Raw genomic sequence first — 20,563 nt, 5'->3', positions numbered from 1 at the left:
GGAAATAGTGAGCTGGGAGGGAGAAGGGAGGGCTTTGAAGCAACGTGGCATGGCCTTCTATCCCCTTAGCTAGCAGAAACCAAGAAGGGAGTAGACCAGCAAGAACCCTGAAGTTGGCTGGTCCTGGTGGTGAATGCCCTTAATCCCAGACTCAGAAGGCAGAGGCCGGTAGATCTTGAGTTCAGGGACAACCTGGTCTACATCGTGAGTTCAGGGCCTGCTGAAGATGCACTGTGAGACTCTTATCTAAAAGGAAATTAAATGAACCAGAACACACTGAAGTTATGAAGGACTCTGGAACTGGCTCCCTCTTGTTTGACACACAGCAGCATTCAGAATCATCTTTACTGTACTGCCTGCTGGGTGCATGCATGTCCTAGTGCACAGAAGCAGTGCATTCAATTGCCTTGCTGTCGGAGGTTCCATTGGTGTGCTGAAACTGGCTCTCTAGAGGAAAGTATGTGTGTCTTGCACTGAAGTCATCCATTTCCAACCTTGGGACCTGCAACTGTGCTTACTAGCCATTGGCCAGACGCTACCAGTAAGGTTTCAGCCTGGGGTTATGGCCAAGTACCCCAAATTTTGAAAACATTGACATCGCCTTTAATCCTGAACTGGGGAGGGGGCAGAAGCCAGTGGATCTCTTAAATTCAAGGCCAGCCTGGTCTATATATTGAGTTCTAGGTCAACCAAGATTGCATGGTGAGACCCTGTCTCCAAAAAAGTAAAATGGGGGATGGGAGTGGGGTGGGTCGGGCACAGGTGGAGCCCTCAATGGCCAGACTCCACGACTTCACTACTTCCATTTGCTCATTGAGAAGGCCAGAAGGAATCCACATGCATCGGGGAGATGAAAGAGGATTACGCCAGTTAAGTAGCTAATCCCTTTCCCGTATTACACACCTCTAGTATGCACTAAGTTTAAAAACCCACCACTTCCAAAGGGAAGTTGTATTGTGAGATACCTGATTAGAGCAATGGCAGCATCCCAGAGTGGTGGATGAACACAGCCTACAGAAGTCAGTTGATTAGCACACTGGGTGGGACTGGTCCTCCATGACTAGGGAGCATTTTGAGGAGGTACATGCTCTGGGCTGGGGCGTAGTCCAGTTGCTAGCATGAGGATTAAGGAGTTCATTGGCTATGTGGTAGTGGCACACACCTATAATCCCGGCACTCCTGAGTTCAAGGCAAGAAGTCGTGCCTTCCTGGGAAGCACGTCTGTCCTGGTCCACGGGTGCGGTACTGTTCTACTGAGAAGTCCCTCTACAAAGGCAGGCCAGGTGCTCTTAAAGGTGGTTTGGGGAATCTCCATGTTCTGGCTAACAATTCCGAGCCACAGGAGGCAGAGAAAGGTATCTGAGGTGCCAAGCTGACTCCATTGTGAAATATATTTACTCTTAAAAGGTCCACATCCAATTGGGCCTGCTAACATAAAGTCTACATAATCCTAGCTACTTGGGAGATGGGGGGGGCGCTGAAAATTCAAGGCTAGCCTGGGCAATTCCGATCTTACCTTGCCATTTACAAAGTGAAAGAAAGGGCAGGGGAATACATGCAGCTCAATGACAGTGCTTGCCTAGAAACCACAGCCCCACCCCCACCCCAGCTCAGTTCCCTCCCCAAGTTCACACAAACAGGAAGCCATTCGAACACAACTTGGTGGGAGTGTCTTTATGCAATGTTTAGTAAGATGACAAAATTATACAGTAGAGATGGACTGTAATTAAGCTTCTCTAAATGGCCTGAACTTGGTGTCACTGCTTGCATCTCTGGGATGGTCACAAGGCCTCCAACGACTTAATGGCTGATCCTTTATCTCAAGCCAGACAGTCTTAGCTGGAATTCCTTTGTGGACGCCACTGCTGAAAGGCAGTGACTGAAGAGAGGGAGCGCCATCTTCAAGGGATCCTTAGGCTCCTTTGGAATCAGCCTTGCTGTTCTGTGAGGTCTCCTGGGACTTGGCCTGGAGGATCTGGATATAAAACAGCACTTTAGGCTTTGGTCACAAACAGCTTAAATTCTGCAAGCATCCACTTTGAGCTTCTTAATCAAACTAATGGCCACAAGCCAGGCTCTGTGTGTGTGTGTGTGCGCGCGTGCATGCATGTGTGTGTGTGCATGTATGCTGAGCCTGTAATCCCTGTTGAGACTGGTGAGGAAGGAGAACTGGCCTGAGTTCCAGGAAAGCCTGAACTACATTCAGAGTAGTATGAGGTCCACCCTCCCCAAAGGAAGGCAACAAGACAGGGGCCACAGATTCAGACCTGTGCGACTGCTTTGGTAATAAAGATGGAGACACAAACGAGCACGGAATCCCTTTCTGAGTGCCAGCCCAGCCACAAGATCACAGATGAGCCTACGGTGGACCTGTCACACGCAGTTCATCTGTCCCCAGCCGCCCACCCCACCCAGTGACCTTCCTACTGTTTGCTTGTGCTTTCTTACCTCCCCCAAATGACTTGGCCCAAATGGGAGAAGTGGGCACAGAAATGTCCTATTTATGTGTCTTTTTCTAAAACTTTAATTGCTTTCCTGCTTGTATTTCCTGACATCAGAAGCCCGTGTAAACTGGATAACATGTGGGAACTATTTGCATTTAGCACATAAAACTAAGGCTCTGCCTATAGTGTAATTAGCTCTAGACTTCCATGTTAGGGTTGCTCCACCAGGGTGCGGGCTTTCCCCCTCAACTTCGGGACAGTTGAGGGGAAGAGGTAGTGGCCATGAGATCGCTAGAGTCCAGCCTGCATTCCTGTCTGGATAGCAGCAAGACTCTTGTAGTGTTCTGTGGTAAACTTGATGCTGTGGTCCCAGTGCCCTTCCGGATACCTGGGGAGAGGTTTCTCTGTAGGTTACTTACTGCTTCTTTGGAAATAGTTGCTGCTGGTGCTATGAGTGATGACGACGGTACTGGGGGCAGTTGTATAAATTCTTCATCCTTAAACATTAGAACTGAGAAATTAGTGATTTAAGCCAGTGCATACCAGGATCTACCACGGATACCAGGAACTTGTAACAACTATATTATGTAGGGTTTGAAAGGCAAAAATCTGAAAATTACATCAAATGTTGACTTAAAACATTATTTCTGGCAGTAACTGGAGATGGAAGCTGTGGCCTCACATTTTCCACAAGCCCGTTACCAGTGAGCTACACACCCAGTCCAATAGGTTGAGCTTTTTAAGAAACAGATTAAGCAGTGCTATTGATGTTCTTTATTACCAGGTAGTGCTGCATTGGATACAATGAGTTCTGTTCCTCTGGGAGGATTAGACATGTAGAGAAATGGCTGGGTGTGTGCTCCTGTCATCTCAATCCTTGAAAGGCTGAGGCAAGGGGTCCCGGAGCCTGCAACCAGCCTGAGCTACACCATCATCTCGTTTTGAGGAAAAGAAAATTGAGTCTGATAATTTTTTTTTTTCAGTTTAATCACGTAGAAAGAAAGTAAAGTAACTAACTAACCTTCGTTCCCTTCAGCTGAGGTGCAGAGTCTGTGAGGTTCTCCTCTGACTTGGGCGGTGGAGGTGCAGGGATCGCTACTCCAAGGTTTGTCTTTGGAGTCTGGGGACACATTATGCAAGTGTAAATAGTCAGGCCCAGAAGCATGGACAAGAATATGTGCCTTCCTCTGTCCCTCTGTGTAGGGGTATGCATGTGGGGTTGAGGTTTTGTGTGTGTGTGTGTGTGTGTGTGTACATGCACGCAAGTGTGTGCATTTGCGAGAGGTATGTGTATGGGCAGGGTCTCACTATGTAGATCTAGATGGCCTAGAGCTGACCTCTGCTAGGATTAAAGGTGTGTGCCTGACTATATCTTCCTCTATTTTTATTGGTTTGAGATGAATTTCAATGTGAAGGTTGGCCTGGAACTCACTATATAGACCAGACCAGTCTTGAATTTGTAGAGATCCCACCTGCCTTTACCTCCCGAGTGCTGGGATTAAAGGCATTTACCACTATGCCTACTGGACTTTCTTGAGTTACATGGAATATGCTCCTGTAAGTTAGTATTTGAATACTGAACTCCCTATATACAAAAGTTGCATAGTATTTATATTCTAGGATTTACAATACGTAGTTCTAGGCTATTGAGCACTACATAGTAAGACTCTGCCCTCAAACAAACAAACACAGGTAGAGTATCCCATGCCTTTAATCCTAGCATCCAGGAGGTAAAGTCAAGAGGATCTCTGTGAGTTCAAGACCAGCTTGGTTTACATAGTGAGCTCTAGGCTAAGTAAGGATTCATAGTGAGATACAAACCAAATAAAGAAAACCTAAAACCACAAAACAATTTGGCAAGTCTGGTTTTGCTCCCAGTCATAAACAAAGCCGCCAGTGGTGGGGCGTACCTTAATCCTAGCATTAGTGAGGCAGGGGCTGGCAGGTCTCTGAGTTCAAGGCCAGCCTGGGCTACAGAGCAAGTTCCAGGATAGCCAGGACTATACGGAGAAATTCTGTTTTGAAAACCAACCAACCAACCAACCATAAACAAAACCAAAAAACAAACCAAAAAACTACAGGTAAAAAAAAAAAATTAATGAGTTGAAAAAAAAGAAGAAAAAAGTTAACATTCTAAGTTATTCCTTATTTGCTTTGACATTTATATAAATATGAACAATTGGACTTGGAAAGAAAAGGAGCCATTAGCTTAAAAAGATACAAGTAATAAAGAGTACTGAAAGTCAGCTAACCCAGATTCCCAAAGCAGTGCCTGCTCTGACCGGAAGACACTGGTGGAGAGGCCTGTGCTGGTGGGATCCAGGCTCTGTCTGCATCCATGCACTTACCTCGATATTCGGTGGAAGTTCAATAGGCTTTGGCTTCACATCGATCAGGTAGAAGGTGCGTGACAGGAGCAAAAGAGAAGGAGGGACGTTCTCCTTCAAGTGGAGGTCCAGCCACTAGAGAATGGGAGGTAATAAGACATGCTGATATAGACTGCTGTACCTCAAGAGGACCTGTTTGTCACCTATGGCTTCTCTGGCTTGCAGCTAGCTGTTCCCAGAGCACACTGATGATAACCTCTGGCACAGGACGAAAGCACCAGCGTCCTGGCTTCTACCTCTGGGCAGGTACCCAGCAACCACTCGCACTCGTCACTCAAACTCTATCCAGTTCTGCATCCAGATAGCTAAGTGTCTTCTCTTAGCAGAAACAGATGGCTAGAAAGGATAACCCAGAAGCCAGGTGCATGCCTGTAGTTCAGATTTGGGAGGTGGAGGCAGGATGTTGAATTCAAGGCCAGCCTGAGCTGCATGATAAGAGCCTGACTCAAAATAAACAACTTATGAAGTAAAGAAGTCAGCATTAGAATGAAGGTGTGATGTGAGTTTTAAAGCACCACAATGGCCAAGTGTTTTGTCTGTCACTGTGTTTAATTTTGCTGGGTAGCCCAGGTTTCTCACCTGTGATCCTCTTGTCCCAAAGCTCCTAAGTGCTGGGATTACAGGCATGGGCCACCATGTCACAGCTGTTCTGTAAATGTTACGTAATGAGTGACACACATTGCTTTGTACTTTGTGTGTGTGATATGCATACGTGTGGGTGTGAGTGGTGGCCAGAAGACACTTTGAGGAGGGATCTAGAAACTAAGCTGGGGTTTGTGGCCTTTGCAGCATGTGCTTTGACAGACGAGCTATCTTGCCAGCCTTTGTCCCTTGCTGTTTTGTCCCCATTGAAACAATCATGTCAGCAGCTGTAGTACTAACCCCTTAAGTATCTGGCTATGTTTCCATTGTATATAAACACCAGAGTCTCAGTGCTAAGGAAATAGAGGCAGGTAGACCTCTGAAGCTCAAGGGCAGCTTGGTCTGCACAGTGAGTTCTAGCCAGGCAGGTAGATATAGCGAGATCCTGTCTCTTACACAAACAGAACAGAACAGAATTTAGGATAGGGGCAGCAGAGGTGGCTCAGTGGTTAAGACTGTGTACTGCTCCGTGTTCTACTGCACACTGGACCGAGGCTCAGTTCCAGCACCCACACCAGGCAGCTCAAAGCTGTCCCTGGCTACAGCTCCAGGGACCTACAGATGCTTCTGGCTGCCATGTCTTCTGTTGCTTTTCAGGACAGGGTCTCATAGCCTCTGTGACCCAGGCTGGCTGGTCTTGAACTCTTGGTGGTCCTTGTGCCTCAGCTTCCTGAGTGCTAGGATTAGAGTCCTCAGCTACCAAGGCAGGCAGTGTGTGTGTTTGTATTTTTGAGGGATGATGTGGTTTGTCTTCACGGTTTTATTTTTCAGGTAGCAACGCCTAAGTGCCCTCTACCCAATCTCTAACAGCCTGAACCTTGCTAATATGTTGAGTGTGGCTTATCTCAGGTTTCATTTACTTTATAAGAAAGGTTAAGATAGCCACATGCTTACTATTTTTAATATCTTACTTTTTTTTTTTTTTTGAGACAAGGTCTCACTCTGAAGCCCATGCTGTCCTAAAACTCACTATATTGCCCAAGCTGGTCTCAACCCATGGTAATCCTTCTGCCTCAGCCTCTCAACCAATGGATTGCCCTCTATAAAGGTTCGGCTTCCAGTTAGTGTATTGTGCTAAGATTAGGAGAATGGCTCCCTAACATGGTTTCCAAGTGGCAACACTGCCCCTTGGCCCCAAATAATCTTAACATGATACAGAATTTCTTAAAATGATAACAATGAGGACCTAACGGGAGCTAATTCTTGGTTTTTGAATACACTGCTGCTGCTGTTAGAATACAGTGTGCTCTCTGATGGGGGCTACAGACATCTACCACCAAAGCAAACACCATAGGCTGATTTGGAGCACAAGAGGGAAGAATAGCCAAAGTGGGCTCTGAGATGACACCTGTCAGCAGAGACTGAACTGACAAGTGAGAGACCTGTGTGTGAGAATTTCTGCCAAGACCCCACTTTTTTGTTGTTTTTTTTTAGCCAAATTCTAAATTAGCCCCAAGATCTACCATATACACACCTTCCAGTTATTCAAACATTAATCTAACTTAGTGGTTCTCAACTTGTAGGTCACAATGGGTCAAATGACCCATTCACAGGGGTCACTTAGGACCATCAGAAAACAAATATTTACATTACAATTCATAAAAGTAGCAAAAATAGTTATGAAGTAGCAATGAAAATTACTGTATAGATGGGGGGTCACCACACCACAAGGAACTGCAGCATCAGGGGCTGCAGCATCAGGAGGTTGAGACCTGCTGGTCTAGATGCTTTATGAAGGGATTTTACAGATGAAATGGAGGTCCCACCTCAGTCTACTCTGAGATATGATCAAGGTGGGATTTACCTAATCACAAGACCTGGAGGCCCAAACCAGAAGTCCAAGGTCTAAGGCACGAGTAGGGACTGGCACATGGCAGACTTTACAGATGGAAGAAGGGGCCAAGAGGGAAATACAGGTGGCTCCTGGAGCTGGGAACAAGTGGGCTGGCAGCCAGCGAGGAGACAAGAACATCTTCCTTCCTACAGCTGCATAAAACTCAGCTCTGCCAACAAACTCAAGGAGTTTGGGAATGGATCATTCCCCCAAGGACTCCAGGGAGGACTCCAGCCAGCACTTGTGACCTTTAGGGCTTTAAGCTACTAAATGACTGCCATTGTGATCATTTATAATCATGGTAGTTTGTAATAGCACTGTAGAAAATTGGTTCCCTTCCCTGTCAAAGGGGAAAGCAGATACACCTCTTCAGGGTATATTTAACTGCTCCATGAAATAAGGTAAACTATGTGTGGTGGCTTAGCTGTCTGGACTTTAAATGTTCCCCTGAGTTCCATGTGTTAAAAGCATGTTCACCAGGCTATGGTGCTATTAGGAAGTGTGGAACTTCTAGAGCTGAGGCCTGGTGGGAAGAGGTTAGACCACTGAAGGGAATTTTGGAACTTTGTCTCCTGATTCTTTGCCCTTTTTAAAAACACAAGAACCAGGGTTTCACTTGGTAACCCTAGCCGGCCTGGAACTCACTGTGTAGACCAGGCTGGCCCCAAGCTCACAGATCTGTCTGCCTCTGTGTCCCAAGTGCTGGGATTTAAAGGTGTGCTTCTCCTCCCTCCTCCTCCTTTGCTTCTTGGCCACCATAGAATGAACAAGACTTCTCTGCGGCACAAGATACTCTCTGGCACAGGGCCAGGGAGCTGGCACCAGGGGACCATTGGCTGAAGACATGGGCGCCATGAGCCAAAACAAAGCTCCCTCTTTCAGATGCATTTAGTCACAGCCATGGATGGCTGACTCACAACTTGCAAAGAAGTCCCCTCGTGAGGTCTGTGAGTCCCAGGGAGAAAGTCTCAGTGAGGAGGGCTGGAGTGCTACTTGCCCCAGTGAGCTGCTGGCACAGTTGCTCCTCAGTGAGGCCCAGCGACCTCATCCCCCGGGCCCGGCACGCAGACTGCAGTTCTGACACACTCAAAGCCTTCACCCCTTCTTTGGCAATTATCTGCATCAGGTATAAGGGATGGTGTTAGCTCTTTGGATTTCAATTTTACTTAACCCCTATATTCCAGCAAAACTGATAGAAAACCCAACTCTGATGCTTCGGCCCTCTGTCCCTGCACTGATTGCTGTAAACGGGCCATGTGGGAAGGTGGCAGCTGAGATGAAGGGATACCACTAATGGACAGACAGCAATAAACGATAGTTATAGAGCTGCCCCAGCATTTTGCCAATAAAGTGTATCCTATCTTGGTTTGGACTTTGTCTAGTTGTAACATCTACTTTTCTTTTTAATCTTTAGGGCTTGTTAGGAAATAAAAAATAAAAAGCCTGTTGCAAAAAGCTTCCTCCTGATCCCATTGGCTGAGTGTCTCAGTGCAGTTTCCTATACCGCCACCCCAGGAACAGCCTGGGTTCTCTGGTCCACAAGACCCTGATAAATAACAATTCCTGCATGGTGTGATCCAAAACTACTGTTCTTCTGGGACCAGTATCATTCATACCAAAGTTCTGAAAGCAACATTCAAAATCTAAATAGGCCAATGTGTCTTTGTTTTGGGAAACATGCTCCCCTAAGTAGAACACTATATCAGCTGACTGAGAATCAGGAAAGTCTTTTCATATTTTAAAGGAGCCTGATTGGTAGTTAATAGTCCAAATGGTGCCTTCTGTAAGATGGCCAGACCTTGGTTTTCCTCCTAGCATTGTGTTCTGCCACCTTCTTTTAACCAGACCAGCTTATCCAGCAGAATCTTTACTTTGGCACCAGTTCCTCTGTAGGAGAACAGTGTGTATATGTGTGCATGTGTGTGTGTGCGTGTGTGTGTGCGTGTGTGTGTGTAATTGTGTGATGGGGGTAAGTGCTGCCAAGAATCTACTGAGCTGGTATTTCCTTCCCAGCAGGTCCTAACTACTTTAGATTATTCCCAGCTAATACATCCAGATTACTGGCTGCTTACAATGGCCTTCTCAAGATATAACAAACTAATACGAAAGTGAGTAGTAAAAGTTGAAGTTGTCCTAGGAATGGTTTCTTAAGCCATTCACTTTGCTGGCTGCCTCTCTGGCAGACCCAACAGAAACCAGTGCAGTTGGCTAAGGTACCCTCTGCCCTCCCAGAGGGCTGTGGTTCCGCTCTTACTTCATCATCTGCTTTTATAGACTTCAGTGTCATCAGGAGCTGGAAGCGGAGCAGATTGTTTGTTCCGAAGGTCTGCAGTTCCAGCAGCTTGCACAGGGCAACCAGCTGGGGCCGGTCTAAGTGTTCCAGGGCTAACTGATCCTTGAAGAGTTTGGAGAACCTAACTATCTCCTTCGTGGAGGGCTTGTGACCTGTTTGGACCTAGGCAATGGGACAAAGGCCAATTAAAACCCATCTCCTACTTAACAAAACCTCCTCAATAGATTATTTGAAGATGTCGAAGGAATTAGAGACTTTCTGTGTTGTATAGAAATGGATCCAGTGGTTCACTGGGAATAACCAGTGTCAAGTTGTAGCTTAGGGGAAGACTGGGCACTTGCCCTACATGAATGCTGGCTAGGTTCAATGCCTAGTCTAAACCCCCAGCCCTGTAAATCTAGAATCAAACTTAAGTCACTAGAAAAATCAGCAGTATTTTTAAAGCTTGCACTGATTTTTCTTTTCAGATGATTACTTTAAGGTGGCTTTATTTTATTTTTTTGCCAACCACCCTAAATGTTCAAATGTTATTTATTTATAATTTAGGATGTGGCATTTCAGAGATTCTGAACAATTGGGATAGCCCACGATGACATATTTTTGTTTTTGTAACTCCAGCTCAGAAGTCGCTGGCCTGGGACGAGCCCTGTTACCTGTTTCACATAGGAAGAAAGCTGGGAAGATGCATCTCCTAGCTTGGCTCGGTTTCTCCTCGCCATCTCTGTCATTGTTTCTTGAAGGAATTTGGCTATTTCCAGTTTGGCAGCCATCGTCTTTTTCTGTTTTTCTTCCTTAACAGAAGAGGAAAAAGTCAATCATAACTGCAGGATGGTACTGAGAAAAATAACTCCCTCCTCACTAAGGCTCATCCACATAGTGTAGTAACATTATTAGCAGGCCGGATTGCCTAAATTTGTAAGAACCAGGCCACGTTGAAGGAACTTCTCTTTGACTTGTCTCCTTAATCTTGCATTTAGTTCTCACTAATACCATGATGGTCAGCCTCAGTGAGAGGCTCTGTTAGAGGATGAGTTGTTACCTCCCAACCTCATCTAGGCTACTACTTAAGCCAAACATTGGTACGTAGCCCCAGACTGAGCACTACAAAGAATACTCAGACACTAACTCTATGCTCACTGACCTTACAGTTTAAATCAAAAATATATAATTATAATATAGTGTTATGTGCTATAATAGATTTGAAAAAAAGCACTAGGCAGAAGATCATTAAATATACATTCTCTGTTTTGAGACAGGGTCTCTCTATACATCCATGGCTGTCCTAGAACTTGCTATATAGTCCAAGCTGAGATCAAACTAAAGACTCACTTGCCTCTCTGCCTCTCTCTCTGCCTCTCTGCCTCTGCCTCCCAAGTGAGGCACCACACCTTATTTAATGTAAATTCTTAAGACACTGTTAACAAGGGCTGGAGAGATGGCTCAGTGTTTAAGAGCACTGACTGCTCACTCTTCCAGAGGTCCGGAGTTAAATTCCCAACAACCACATGGTGGCTCACAACCATCTATAATGAGATCTGATGCCCTCTTCCGGCGTGTCTGAAGACAGCGTCACTGTACTCATTTAAAAAAAAAAAAAAAAAAAAAAAAAAGACTGTTGACTAATTAGTAAGACTGTTGACTAATAGTTACTGACTCTTACTGTCGGAAATGATGCATGGTAGAATTTTGAAATAAACATGGTCAAAATGCTGGGCACAAGGTAGAGAGAAGCAGGTATAATTAAGCCACTCTCTCAGTCCCCCAAGTTCTTTGTATTCAAGAACATCTTCATCGGAATGCTGTGGGTTGTTTCTAGATACTGTTTTAAATGTTAAGTAAATTAAGGCCTGTAACTCTAACAGTTTGCAAAGGGCACCTAGCCAAAGTTTAAGTAAAACAAACCATCTTCAGGCAGTTAAATATTATAGTTTGTTTTTCCACTTTAATCTTAAACTAAGGTCTAGGGGTATAGATCAGTGGTAAAGTGCTGGCCAAGCATGCATGAGGCCCTGGATTCTATTCTTAACATCACTGAAAGAAAAAAGGAGCCAGATGTGGTGGCACACACTTTTTTTCTTTCTTTCTTTCCTTTTTTTTTTTTTTAATAATTATTTATTTTAGGAATATGAGTACACAGTCGCTGTCTTCAGACACACCAGAAGAGGGCGTCAGATCCCTTTACAGATGGTTGTGAGCCACCATGTGGTTGCTGGGAATTGAACTCAGGCCCTCTGGAAGAGCAGTCAGTGCTCTTAACCTCTGAGCCTTCTCTCCAGCCCACAGAGCATACACTTTTAAACCCAGTACGCAGGAGGCAGAGGCAGGCAGATTTCTGTGAGTTCAAAGCCAGCCTGGTCTACATAAGGAACTTCTTCTCAGATCTGTCTTGCATCCTTCATTCTCAGTGTCAACCTCTTGATTTAGACTCTGCTTCCTCCCTTCTCATGGCACTGTCCCGTTCAGTCCTTCTACCAGCAGTTATTTCCCTACAGTAAGGATTTGATCGTGCCACCCACTGCGGTGTCAAGTTTTAGCTTTCATTATTTACTACCCATTGAGCTTCACAGTCCTTAGAGTGGGCGATGCTCTCCAGCCTGCCTTCTCTCTGTCTGTCTGTCTCCTTGACCAGCTGCTTCCCAGACTTGCAGACTGTGCTAAAACTTCACCCACTCACTGAACCTCAGCTCCAAAACTCTTCCTATGGAATGGTTTCTTTCTTGTGTTTCAGATGGTATTTCCCACTTACTGAGTGGAAGATTTCATTGTCCCTTGGAGAACTCTGCTCCCACCTTTATGACATTGTCTAGCAGAGACAGAGAGTGGCGATGGGGAGGAGCGTCTCTTCTACCCCTCCCCAGCGCCTCCCCACCCGTTTGTGGTTGCCAAGGCACCCTCCCTGCATTCCTCACGGGTGCTAGAGCTCTGCTTGGCCCAACAGAACATATGTTGTACTCATGACCCAAAGTAACGTTAGATGCTCGTTTTCTTTGTTACTATTATTCTAAATAAACCTTTAGTTCTTATTTTATACGTATGGGTATTTTGCCTGCATGTGTACCTGTCCACAGGGACCAGAAGGCACTGGATCCTGTAGAACTGGAGTTACCCATGGTTGAGCCACCATGTTGGATGCTGGGAATTGAACCTGATACTGTAAGCTCTTAACCATCTCTTCAGCTTCTTTATTCTTTTTTTATTTTTTTATTCTTTGGAGCTCACTATGTGGAGTAGGTGACCTTGAACTCACAGATCCTTCTTTTTCTTTCCTTACCCTTCCTTCTTTCCTTCCTTCCTTTCCTTCCTCCCTTCATTTTTCTTTCCTTCTAGAAGTTAAAATAACCGTAGAGAGGCTGGAGCATAATTGTACACACTTTTAATGCCAGCACTTGGGAGGCAGAAGGAGGCAGACCTCGGTGAATTATAGGACAGCCTGGCCTACATAGTGAGTTCCAGGACAGCCAGAGTTACATAGTGAGACCCTGTTTCAAAAACAAGCAAATATATAATAAAATATAGTAGAGATTGGACATTTAATAAACAGTAATATAAAAACTAGACATTTACATATAAAAATCCTGATACTGATATTATAAACTTTCATTAAAAAATGAATTATATACTAGAAGACACAATGTAAAACTTTAAGAATTCTAGAAAAAAAATAGTAGAATCATCTAGTTGGGGCTGATGAAATGGCTCCACTGACTTCCAGAGGACCCAGGTTCAGTCCCTAGCACCTACATTACCCTCTATAACTCCAATTCCAGGAGGTCCAATATCCTCTTCTGGCCTCCTCAGGTACCAGGCATGTATGTGGTACACAGACCCATGTAAATCAAACACCCATACACACAGATTATAAGTGACCTTGAGTTTGTTAACCAACTTCTAGTTGTAACTCCAAAGACATGATCACTTTAAGTGTTTGTCCTATGAAAGGATGAACCATGGGTATGAGATGTATCTTAAACAATAATTTGCCTACCACAGGCAAAGACCTGGGATCCATTCACAGCAATGGAAAAAAAAATAAAGAAGCTAGCTTAATTCCCAGGAATGGGGACAGGGGGCAGGGAGGCATAGACTGGGAGAAAATATATACAAAGTATATATTTGATAAAAGACTTGTATAGGAATACAGAAAGAACTCAAGACTTCAATGCCTTTAATCCCAGCACTTGGGAAGCAGAGGCAGAAAGATCTATGTGAGTTCAAGGCAGCCTGGTCTACAGATCAAGTCCTAGAAGAGTCAGGGATACACAGAGAAACCCTTGTCTCAAAAACAAAACAAACAAACAATCAAACAAACAACCCCCAAGCAAGCAAGCAACCAACCAGAAACCTCAAAACAAGAAACAGAACACCCAGTTACAAAGTGGACACAAAGGCCGTGGAGATAGCTCAGTGGGCAAGGTGCTCGCTCACACAGGCATAGGAACCAGAGTTCTGCCTATTTGTAGTCCCACTCTGTGGGACGCAGAAAAAAAACTGGGAAACTACACTAGCCAAATCAGCAAGCTGTGGGCTTATGGGAGAGACCCTAACTCAATATACAAGTTGGGGAGCTGATATATATAAATCAGAACCCAATATAAGATGTACACACTTGCATACACATGCATGGCCACCCCCACACATGTACACCACAAATATTCTCTCTCTCTCTCTCTCTCTCTCTCTCTCTCTCTCTCTCACACACACACACACACACACACACACATACACACAGGTGAGCAAAATGAACATACACCTCCACAAGGAAGTTACAGGGATGCCAAGGAAGCTAACCAATACACACCTGTTAGAATGGCTAATGTCCAAAGTATATCAGATGCTGGGAAAGACAGGGGACAGCATTCTTAGGTGGGATGCAGGATGCATGGCTGCTCTGGAAGAAGGCTTAGCAAATTCCTACAATGCTAGATATAGTCTTACTGTGTGCAATCACTCTTGCTCAAGTTAAAAAGAAAAAAAAACCTGAACACAAATATTCATAGCATTTTATTCAACACTGCCCAAATTAGAAGCAACCAATTTCTAAAAGGTAAATGATTTAAAACAAAAAACAAAAATAAAACAAAATAAAACTTGTCTATCCATGACTACAAAAGTCATGTCTTTTCAGGGAAGAACTTCAGTTGGTTTTTTTTTTTGTTTTTATTTTTATGCATTAGATTCCCTAAAAGTGGAGGTAAACGTGGCTGTGAGCCACCACGTGGGTGCTGGAAACTGAATCAGGTTCCTCTGCCCTGAGTAGTAAGTTCTCTTAACCACTGAGCCATCTCTCTAGTCCCTCGTGGGAGAACTGTAATTGCATATTGCTAAGTGGAAGAATTCAGTCTGAAGTGTGTGATTCCAATTGTTTGGCATTCTGGGAAAGACAAAACTACAGAGGGAAACATCTGTAGTCACCAGACTGAAAGAGAGACACAGCAGATACAAACAGGCACAAGACAGGTGTTTTAGAACAGTGAGACTATTCCATGTGACCCTGTGATGGTGGACGGGGCGGTACTCAGAGCTGACAGACCTGGGAAGCACAACGGGTGAATCCCAGTGTCAGCCATGTGCTTTCATTAATAACAGTGTATAATGTATTAACATTAGTCACATGTACCATACGGATGCAAGTTGTTATCAACAGCAAACCCACGGGCTGTGAGAGGTGAACATGTGGAATATGGCAACTCTATTTTCTGCCTAGTTTTCCTGTAAACCTATGAAACTGCTTTAAAAATTGAAGTCTATTAGTTCTTTAAGCAAGCTTTAAATCCTGTGTACCTTTTTGGATTCACTTTCAAAAGTTGATGGCAACATGTCTGGGAAGAGCTTCAGAAACACTGGTATCAAGAACTCCATAAAAGGTACAATTATGAACACCATAAATGGAACCAAGCGGAAGACATCGGCACACGTTCTCAACAGCTGAAGAGACAAAGGCACAGCAAGGTATTATATGCAGGATGGATATGCCCCAACCGAACCATACAAGACCCACCGCCAAAACAAAGCCTGCCTTTGTCTCAGAGTGTGGAAACACTAAGGTTTCCACAGCTGGAAAGGAGGGCTTTCCTCTTCAACACAGCTCTCAAGTAGTATGTATGGGCTACCCTCAAAGAAACCTATGATAATATGCATTAATGAGACATCTCTTAAAGGTCCACATTTTTATAAAACCCTGTATCAGTTAAGATTAGTTGAAGGTTACTACGTTGCCCAGGCTGATCTTGAACTCCTAGGTTCAACTGCTGCTCCTGCCTCAGTGTCCTCAGTACCTATGATTAACATTATGCTCTACTGCATTTGGCTTAAAAACGTACACACGGGGCAGGGGGGCTGAGACAGGGTTTCTCTGTGTAGCCCTGGCTGACCTGGCTGTTGACCAGGCTGGCCTCGCACTGCCTCTGCTTCAGTGCAGGGATTAAAGATACGTGCCACCACTACCTGGCTTATATTTTTTATATATAAAAAATGAAGACTTTCAAGACCTTGAGAAGATTAAAAACACAATTATAGGACTGGAGAGATGGCTCAGAAGAGCACAGGACAGGAGTTCGGTTCCCAGCACCCACGTCAGGGGGCTTACAATGGTCTGTAACCCCAGTTCCAGATCAGATGCCTCTGGCTTCTGCAGATGCCTACACTCACATGCACATGCCCACATGCTGACACACGCTTATACATAATTTAAAACAATGAAAATAAATCCTAAAAAACCTCACAATTTTAACAATTCTGTAGGCAAAGTTGAAGACAAGTAAGATCAGAATTAAACAGGTTCCCAGGGGCTGGGAGGATATATATATATATATCCTGCTAGATCCCGCTGGGAGGATCTATATAGATCCTTGCTAGATCCCTTGCTTAGATGCTCAAGGCCCTGGGTCCCAACCCCAGCAATGGCACGAAGCTTTGGTTTCTGATCAGTAGTTAGTTTCTACTTTAGGAGAGTGGGGAGTGCTCTGCATCAACCTCGGGGCCTACAGCATGCTAAGGAAGTTACTTAAGATTCTGAAGATGGAGTTTTCGTTTTTTTACTTCCCCATTTCAAATCTGTTTCTTGCCTACCCTTCGCCTCTCTCGTCTGGTTAGCGTATTACCATGCAGTAGCCTCCACACTATTCTGGCAGCGACTTTGGTGTCAATCCAAAGCAAGCTGAATCCTTTGTAATAGTATTTAAGTTCATTCACAATTTTTTGTCTCAAAGACCGCTTTTCTTCTGTAGTCTCTGTCTCGGCTTCTTTGGTAGGCTGAGGGCTTGCTGCCTTTGGCTTCCCTGTTTGCTCCAGCTGAGGTTTGCCAGGGACATGTTGTAGCCAGCAGGTTGTGTGCAGTTTTTGTGGGAGCCTGGCTCGTAAGGGATGGACTTTATTATTGCCTGTTAGACTGGGATAGGAATACTTCCTGCTTCCGCAGTTTTTCACGTAGGCTGTACGTAAGTGAGAATCTGGCAAGTGGAGAAATGCAAGTGATGGGAAATGAGAGCAGGAAGGGTACACAGAATGGCCAGGCAGTCTGGAAAAGAAGGATAGCACTCTTTCAGTGAGACATATTACAAACAGCAACAAAAGGACATTTTATCAGGTTAAAACAAGACAATAAGGCTAGAATATAAGCAACTGATGTTTATTAATGAATGAAATACAATTGTGTGTGTGTGTGCTTGTATGTTGCTAGGCATCAACCCAGGACCTTATATACTTCCTGAGAATGTCCTCTATCATTGAGCTACAAGCCTCCTCTACCCCCAGCCAGAAATACAACTTTTTTCTTTTTTAAACTGACATTGAGACAGGGTTTATATAGCCCTGGCTCTCCTGGAACTTGCCAGTAGACCAGGCAGGCTTGGAATTCAGAGATCTGCCTGCCTCTGCCTCCCTACTGCTGAGATTAAGGTGTGCACCATTAAAACTATACTGGGAACCAAAGCCAAAAAAAAAAAAAAGTTCACATATGCTAGGCAAGTGTTCAAATTGCTGAATCGTGCTCAATCATTGAACATATTCTTATGAAAAATATCAGTAAGTTAATTCTGAAGAGTAATTTGCTATAGCAAGTTCCAAGTTCTGAAACTATTAATGTAAACATCTAGGGGCCAGTGAGATAGTTCAAGGGTGTAAAAGCACTTGCTGTCAAACCCTGGTTAAATCCTTGGGACCCAGATGGTAGAAGGATAGAACTGACTTTCATAAGATGTCCTGTGATCTCCAAAAGGGTGCCAGGCGCATGTTCTTTTTGAGTAGTTAAGCAACAAAAAGATTTAAAATGTCTTATTAGAAAAAGTATCTATTCAAAACCATATTTCTGTCAGGGATGATATTTGACAGCACTGTCTCTGCTCTTATAAAGTAGCGGAAGCTCTGACTGTTAGCTACTCTACCGACAACCAAGAACGTTTTGATGAAACAACTTCACAGTCCCTGTGAGGGTTAACCAATCAGGGGAGACTGCTTTGTCCATGTGTCTATGGAGTCCCTCAAAGGGATGAAATATAATCTCCTTGAAATTACTCAAGAGACTTTGAAAAATAGGAATTAGAATTGAGCCCTTCGACCAATGGTTTTTATATTCTAATCCTGTAGTTAAGCTAGAACATAAATAAAACACAGCCAAGTAGAAAGAGCACCAGGCAGCCAGTCAGTCAAGAGTGGTGCACACCTTTAAACCCAGCACTCAGGAGCAGAAGTGAGCAGATGCCTGAGTTGGAGGCCACCTTGGTCTAGAGTGAGTTCCAGGACATAGATACAAAACAAACAACAACAACAACAAAACCCCAAGACAAACAAACAAAAAGAAAAAGAAAGGAAGGAAGGAAGGAAGGAAGAAAGAAAAAAGAAAGAAAGAGAAAGAAAGAGGGGGAGATTTTTGTTGTTGTTCTTGGCTAAAGGATGGCCTTTTCCCATTCTTTAATGCAATTTTTAAACATATCAAAATATAGCCTATAAATGGACAAAAGGAAAAATATACAATGAATGTGGCAAGTGGTGAGTGTTCAGTTAATCTTCTTCTGAATGCACAAGTGAGATGACAAGGGACCTTAGACTGGAACATGTCCTGGGCTAAGCTTGTTTAAGAGCCATTTTACTTTTCCTTACACCTGAGGTCCTCGTGTAATCTTCATCAATAACAGAAATGCCACTCTAAAACTGTCTCATCTATTTTTCCTCTATCATGTATTTCCAAAATTACTCAGTTTACATTCTAAAGCAGTTCAAATTAAAATATGTTCTTCCTTGAAATGTATTGAAAACTCAGCAAGGTTTTCTGTACTAAGCCAATCTTTTTGTTTTGTTGGTTACTTCCTTTATTTATTTATATTTTTGAGACGGTCTTGATATGTAGCCCAGTCTGGCCTTGAACTCAGAAACCAGCCTGCCTCTGTCTCTTGAGTGCTGTGACTACAGGCATTTGTCACCACGTCTTTTACAACACATGTTTTTCATATAGATGCATGAGTTTATATACGTTTTTTTTTTGTGGGAAACTCCAAGCCTTACCTTGTCCAGAAAATAGCTAAGAATGAATTATAACTGTAGAAGGCCATGTTTATTTTTTTGTTTCAACTAACCAACACAGAGACCTAGGCAAAAGAAGCAAACAATTTAGTATTTTAAAAAGGAATCAATTAAACATGAGAATTTAGGTGTTTTTTTTTTAAGAAAAACTAATGCAAAGATAGAGATTTGCATATTCAACGTGTAAAATTTCCTTCAAGTTCATTTCCAAAAGCCTCAGTATTTTCTTAGCTCTGGATTTGAAAATGGTACTTTTTCGATCCAAACACACAGAAATGGGTTCTAAGAAGTTGATCCTGAAGACGATGTGATCTCCAAAGGCTTTTTTTTTAAAAATTTTTAAAATTTCTGGTCAATAGTGTCTAATAATCTGCTGCGACGGTTAAAAGGAGAAAGACATCTTTATCTGTAACCAGAAAATACAAGTAGAAAGTAAGCACCCTGGATTCATTTACCACCAACCCAAAAGTCTAAAGTTCTCACTAATTTCATGTGGGAACAGCGAAGACATAATGGTATCTACTAATGGCTCAAGCGCAGATGCAGAATCTCGAGAGTCCGAACTAAGCTCTGTACCTTTAACTAAAACCGTTCTCCACCCCGAGCCGCTTCTCTGCTACTGGCATAACACTGCGATCTCGCAATCGTGCCGGAAGGAGGTTCCCCTGGCCCCCCACCCCACCCCATGGAAACCTCAGCTGAAAAGTAAACATCGCGAACCCCGCACAGCACCTCGGAAACCAGCCCCACCGCGGACGGCGCTCCTCCGGAGGGGGGCCGGGCCTATTGCGGAGGCTCCCCAGCCCTCGGCTCCGGGGCTCCGGGCCACTCCCAGGCAGTCTGCCCGGCGTTTCGGGGAACCCCACGCCCAGCGCTGCGGGGTTACCTCTGCACCCCGCGCTCGCCGCACCGGTGCAAAAGGCGCCCTCGGCTCTCGGCCGGTGGTCTCCGCGGAAAGAGGGGAGGACTGCGGTGGGTCTGGGGATTGTTGGAGTGGGGTCAGGTACACCGTAGGGGAGAATGTCCAAAGTTTAGGGGAGAGATCGGGGTTGACGGGAGACGCCTAGGGAGCCCGTGTCCGTCGCGAGGTGACTAAGGCCCCAACCCTACCTTCCCAATTCCTCCCCGCCCCCACGCTAGAGGGGCCGGAAGCCCAGTCTCCATGGTTCCACCTCCTGCGCCTCGCCCTGTGACGTCACTCCGAGTGACGCCACTACCATCCAATGAGCTCTCAAATCCTGGGACCCGCTCGCGTCCTTCACGGCAGCCGCGCGGAAGGCAACAAGGTCCCCCGCACGAGCCCGCGAAGTCACTTCTTGGTCGGAGTTAGTTGAGGCAATGTCTGTACTATAAGGACCAAAGCTGCGTTTCCCCACCTGCCTGCCCACATTCTGTAGTCTGGCCAACTCCCCGAGAACTCCTTGAATGGAGGCCCTACCAGAGTAAG

The 20,563-nt window shown here is 44.6% G+C and overlaps 1 protein-coding gene across 9 annotated transcripts; it reads right to left on the bottom strand.

Moving 5' to 3' along the window:
* Positions 1 to 1,666: 1,666 nt before the first annotated feature.
* Positions 1,667 to 20,288, bottom strand: Letm2 (leucine zipper and EF-hand containing transmembrane protein 2). 9 transcript variants are annotated; one of them, XR_015048675.1, is made up of 11 exons: positions 19,849 to 20,259; positions 19,099 to 19,522; positions 16,669 to 17,116; positions 15,382 to 15,525; positions 10,254 to 10,391; positions 9,562 to 9,762; positions 8,305 to 8,424; positions 4,793 to 4,906; positions 3,466 to 3,564; positions 2,864 to 2,955; positions 1,667 to 1,975 (listed from the first exon to the last, which is right to left on the bottom strand). XR_015048675.1 is itself a non-coding variant. In XM_021169869.3 (11 exons), exons 2-11 carry the CDS (start codon positions 19,143 to 19,145, stop codon positions 1,913 to 1,915), a joined length of 1,452 nt encoding a protein of 483 aa, XP_021025528.1. In that variant the 5' UTR covers positions 19,146 to 19,181; positions 20,227 to 20,288; the 3' UTR covers positions 1,667 to 1,912. The 9 variants fall into 9 exon arrangements, 8 of the variants coding, with proteins under 8 accessions (XP_021025528.1, XP_029336785.1, XP_021025527.1 ...); XM_021169869.3 differs by having other exon boundaries at positions 2,864 to 2,941; positions 19,099 to 19,181; positions 20,227 to 20,288; XM_029480925.2 differs by having other exon boundaries at positions 2,864 to 2,941.
* Positions 20,289 to 20,563: the final 275 nt, after the last annotated feature.

The sequence above is a fragment of the Mus caroli genome, unplaced genomic scaffold (assembly GCF_978045245.1).
Source record: "Mus caroli unplaced genomic scaffold, Mus_caroli_1 scaffold_10, whole genome shotgun sequence".
In the NCBI taxonomy this organism is placed as follows: domain Eukaryota; kingdom Metazoa; phylum Chordata; class Mammalia; order Rodentia; family Muridae; genus Mus; species Mus caroli.
This window is presented reverse-complemented; position numbering and strand designations above follow the sequence as displayed.

Coding starts and splice junctions, on each gene's coding strand:
- Letm2 (XM_021169869.3), bottom strand. CDS start 19,145: ATGGCCTTCTACAGTTATAATTCATTCTTAGCTATTTTCTGGACAAG. Junction 17,117..19,098: donor TTAGCTATTTTCTGGACAAG/GTAAGGCTTGGA, acceptor CTTCTTTTCCAG/ACTGCCTGGCCATTCTGTGT. Junction 10,392..15,381: donor TTGAAAGTGAATCCAAAAAG/GTACACAGGATT, acceptor TCTTCTGTTAAG/GAAGAAAAACAGAAAAAGAC.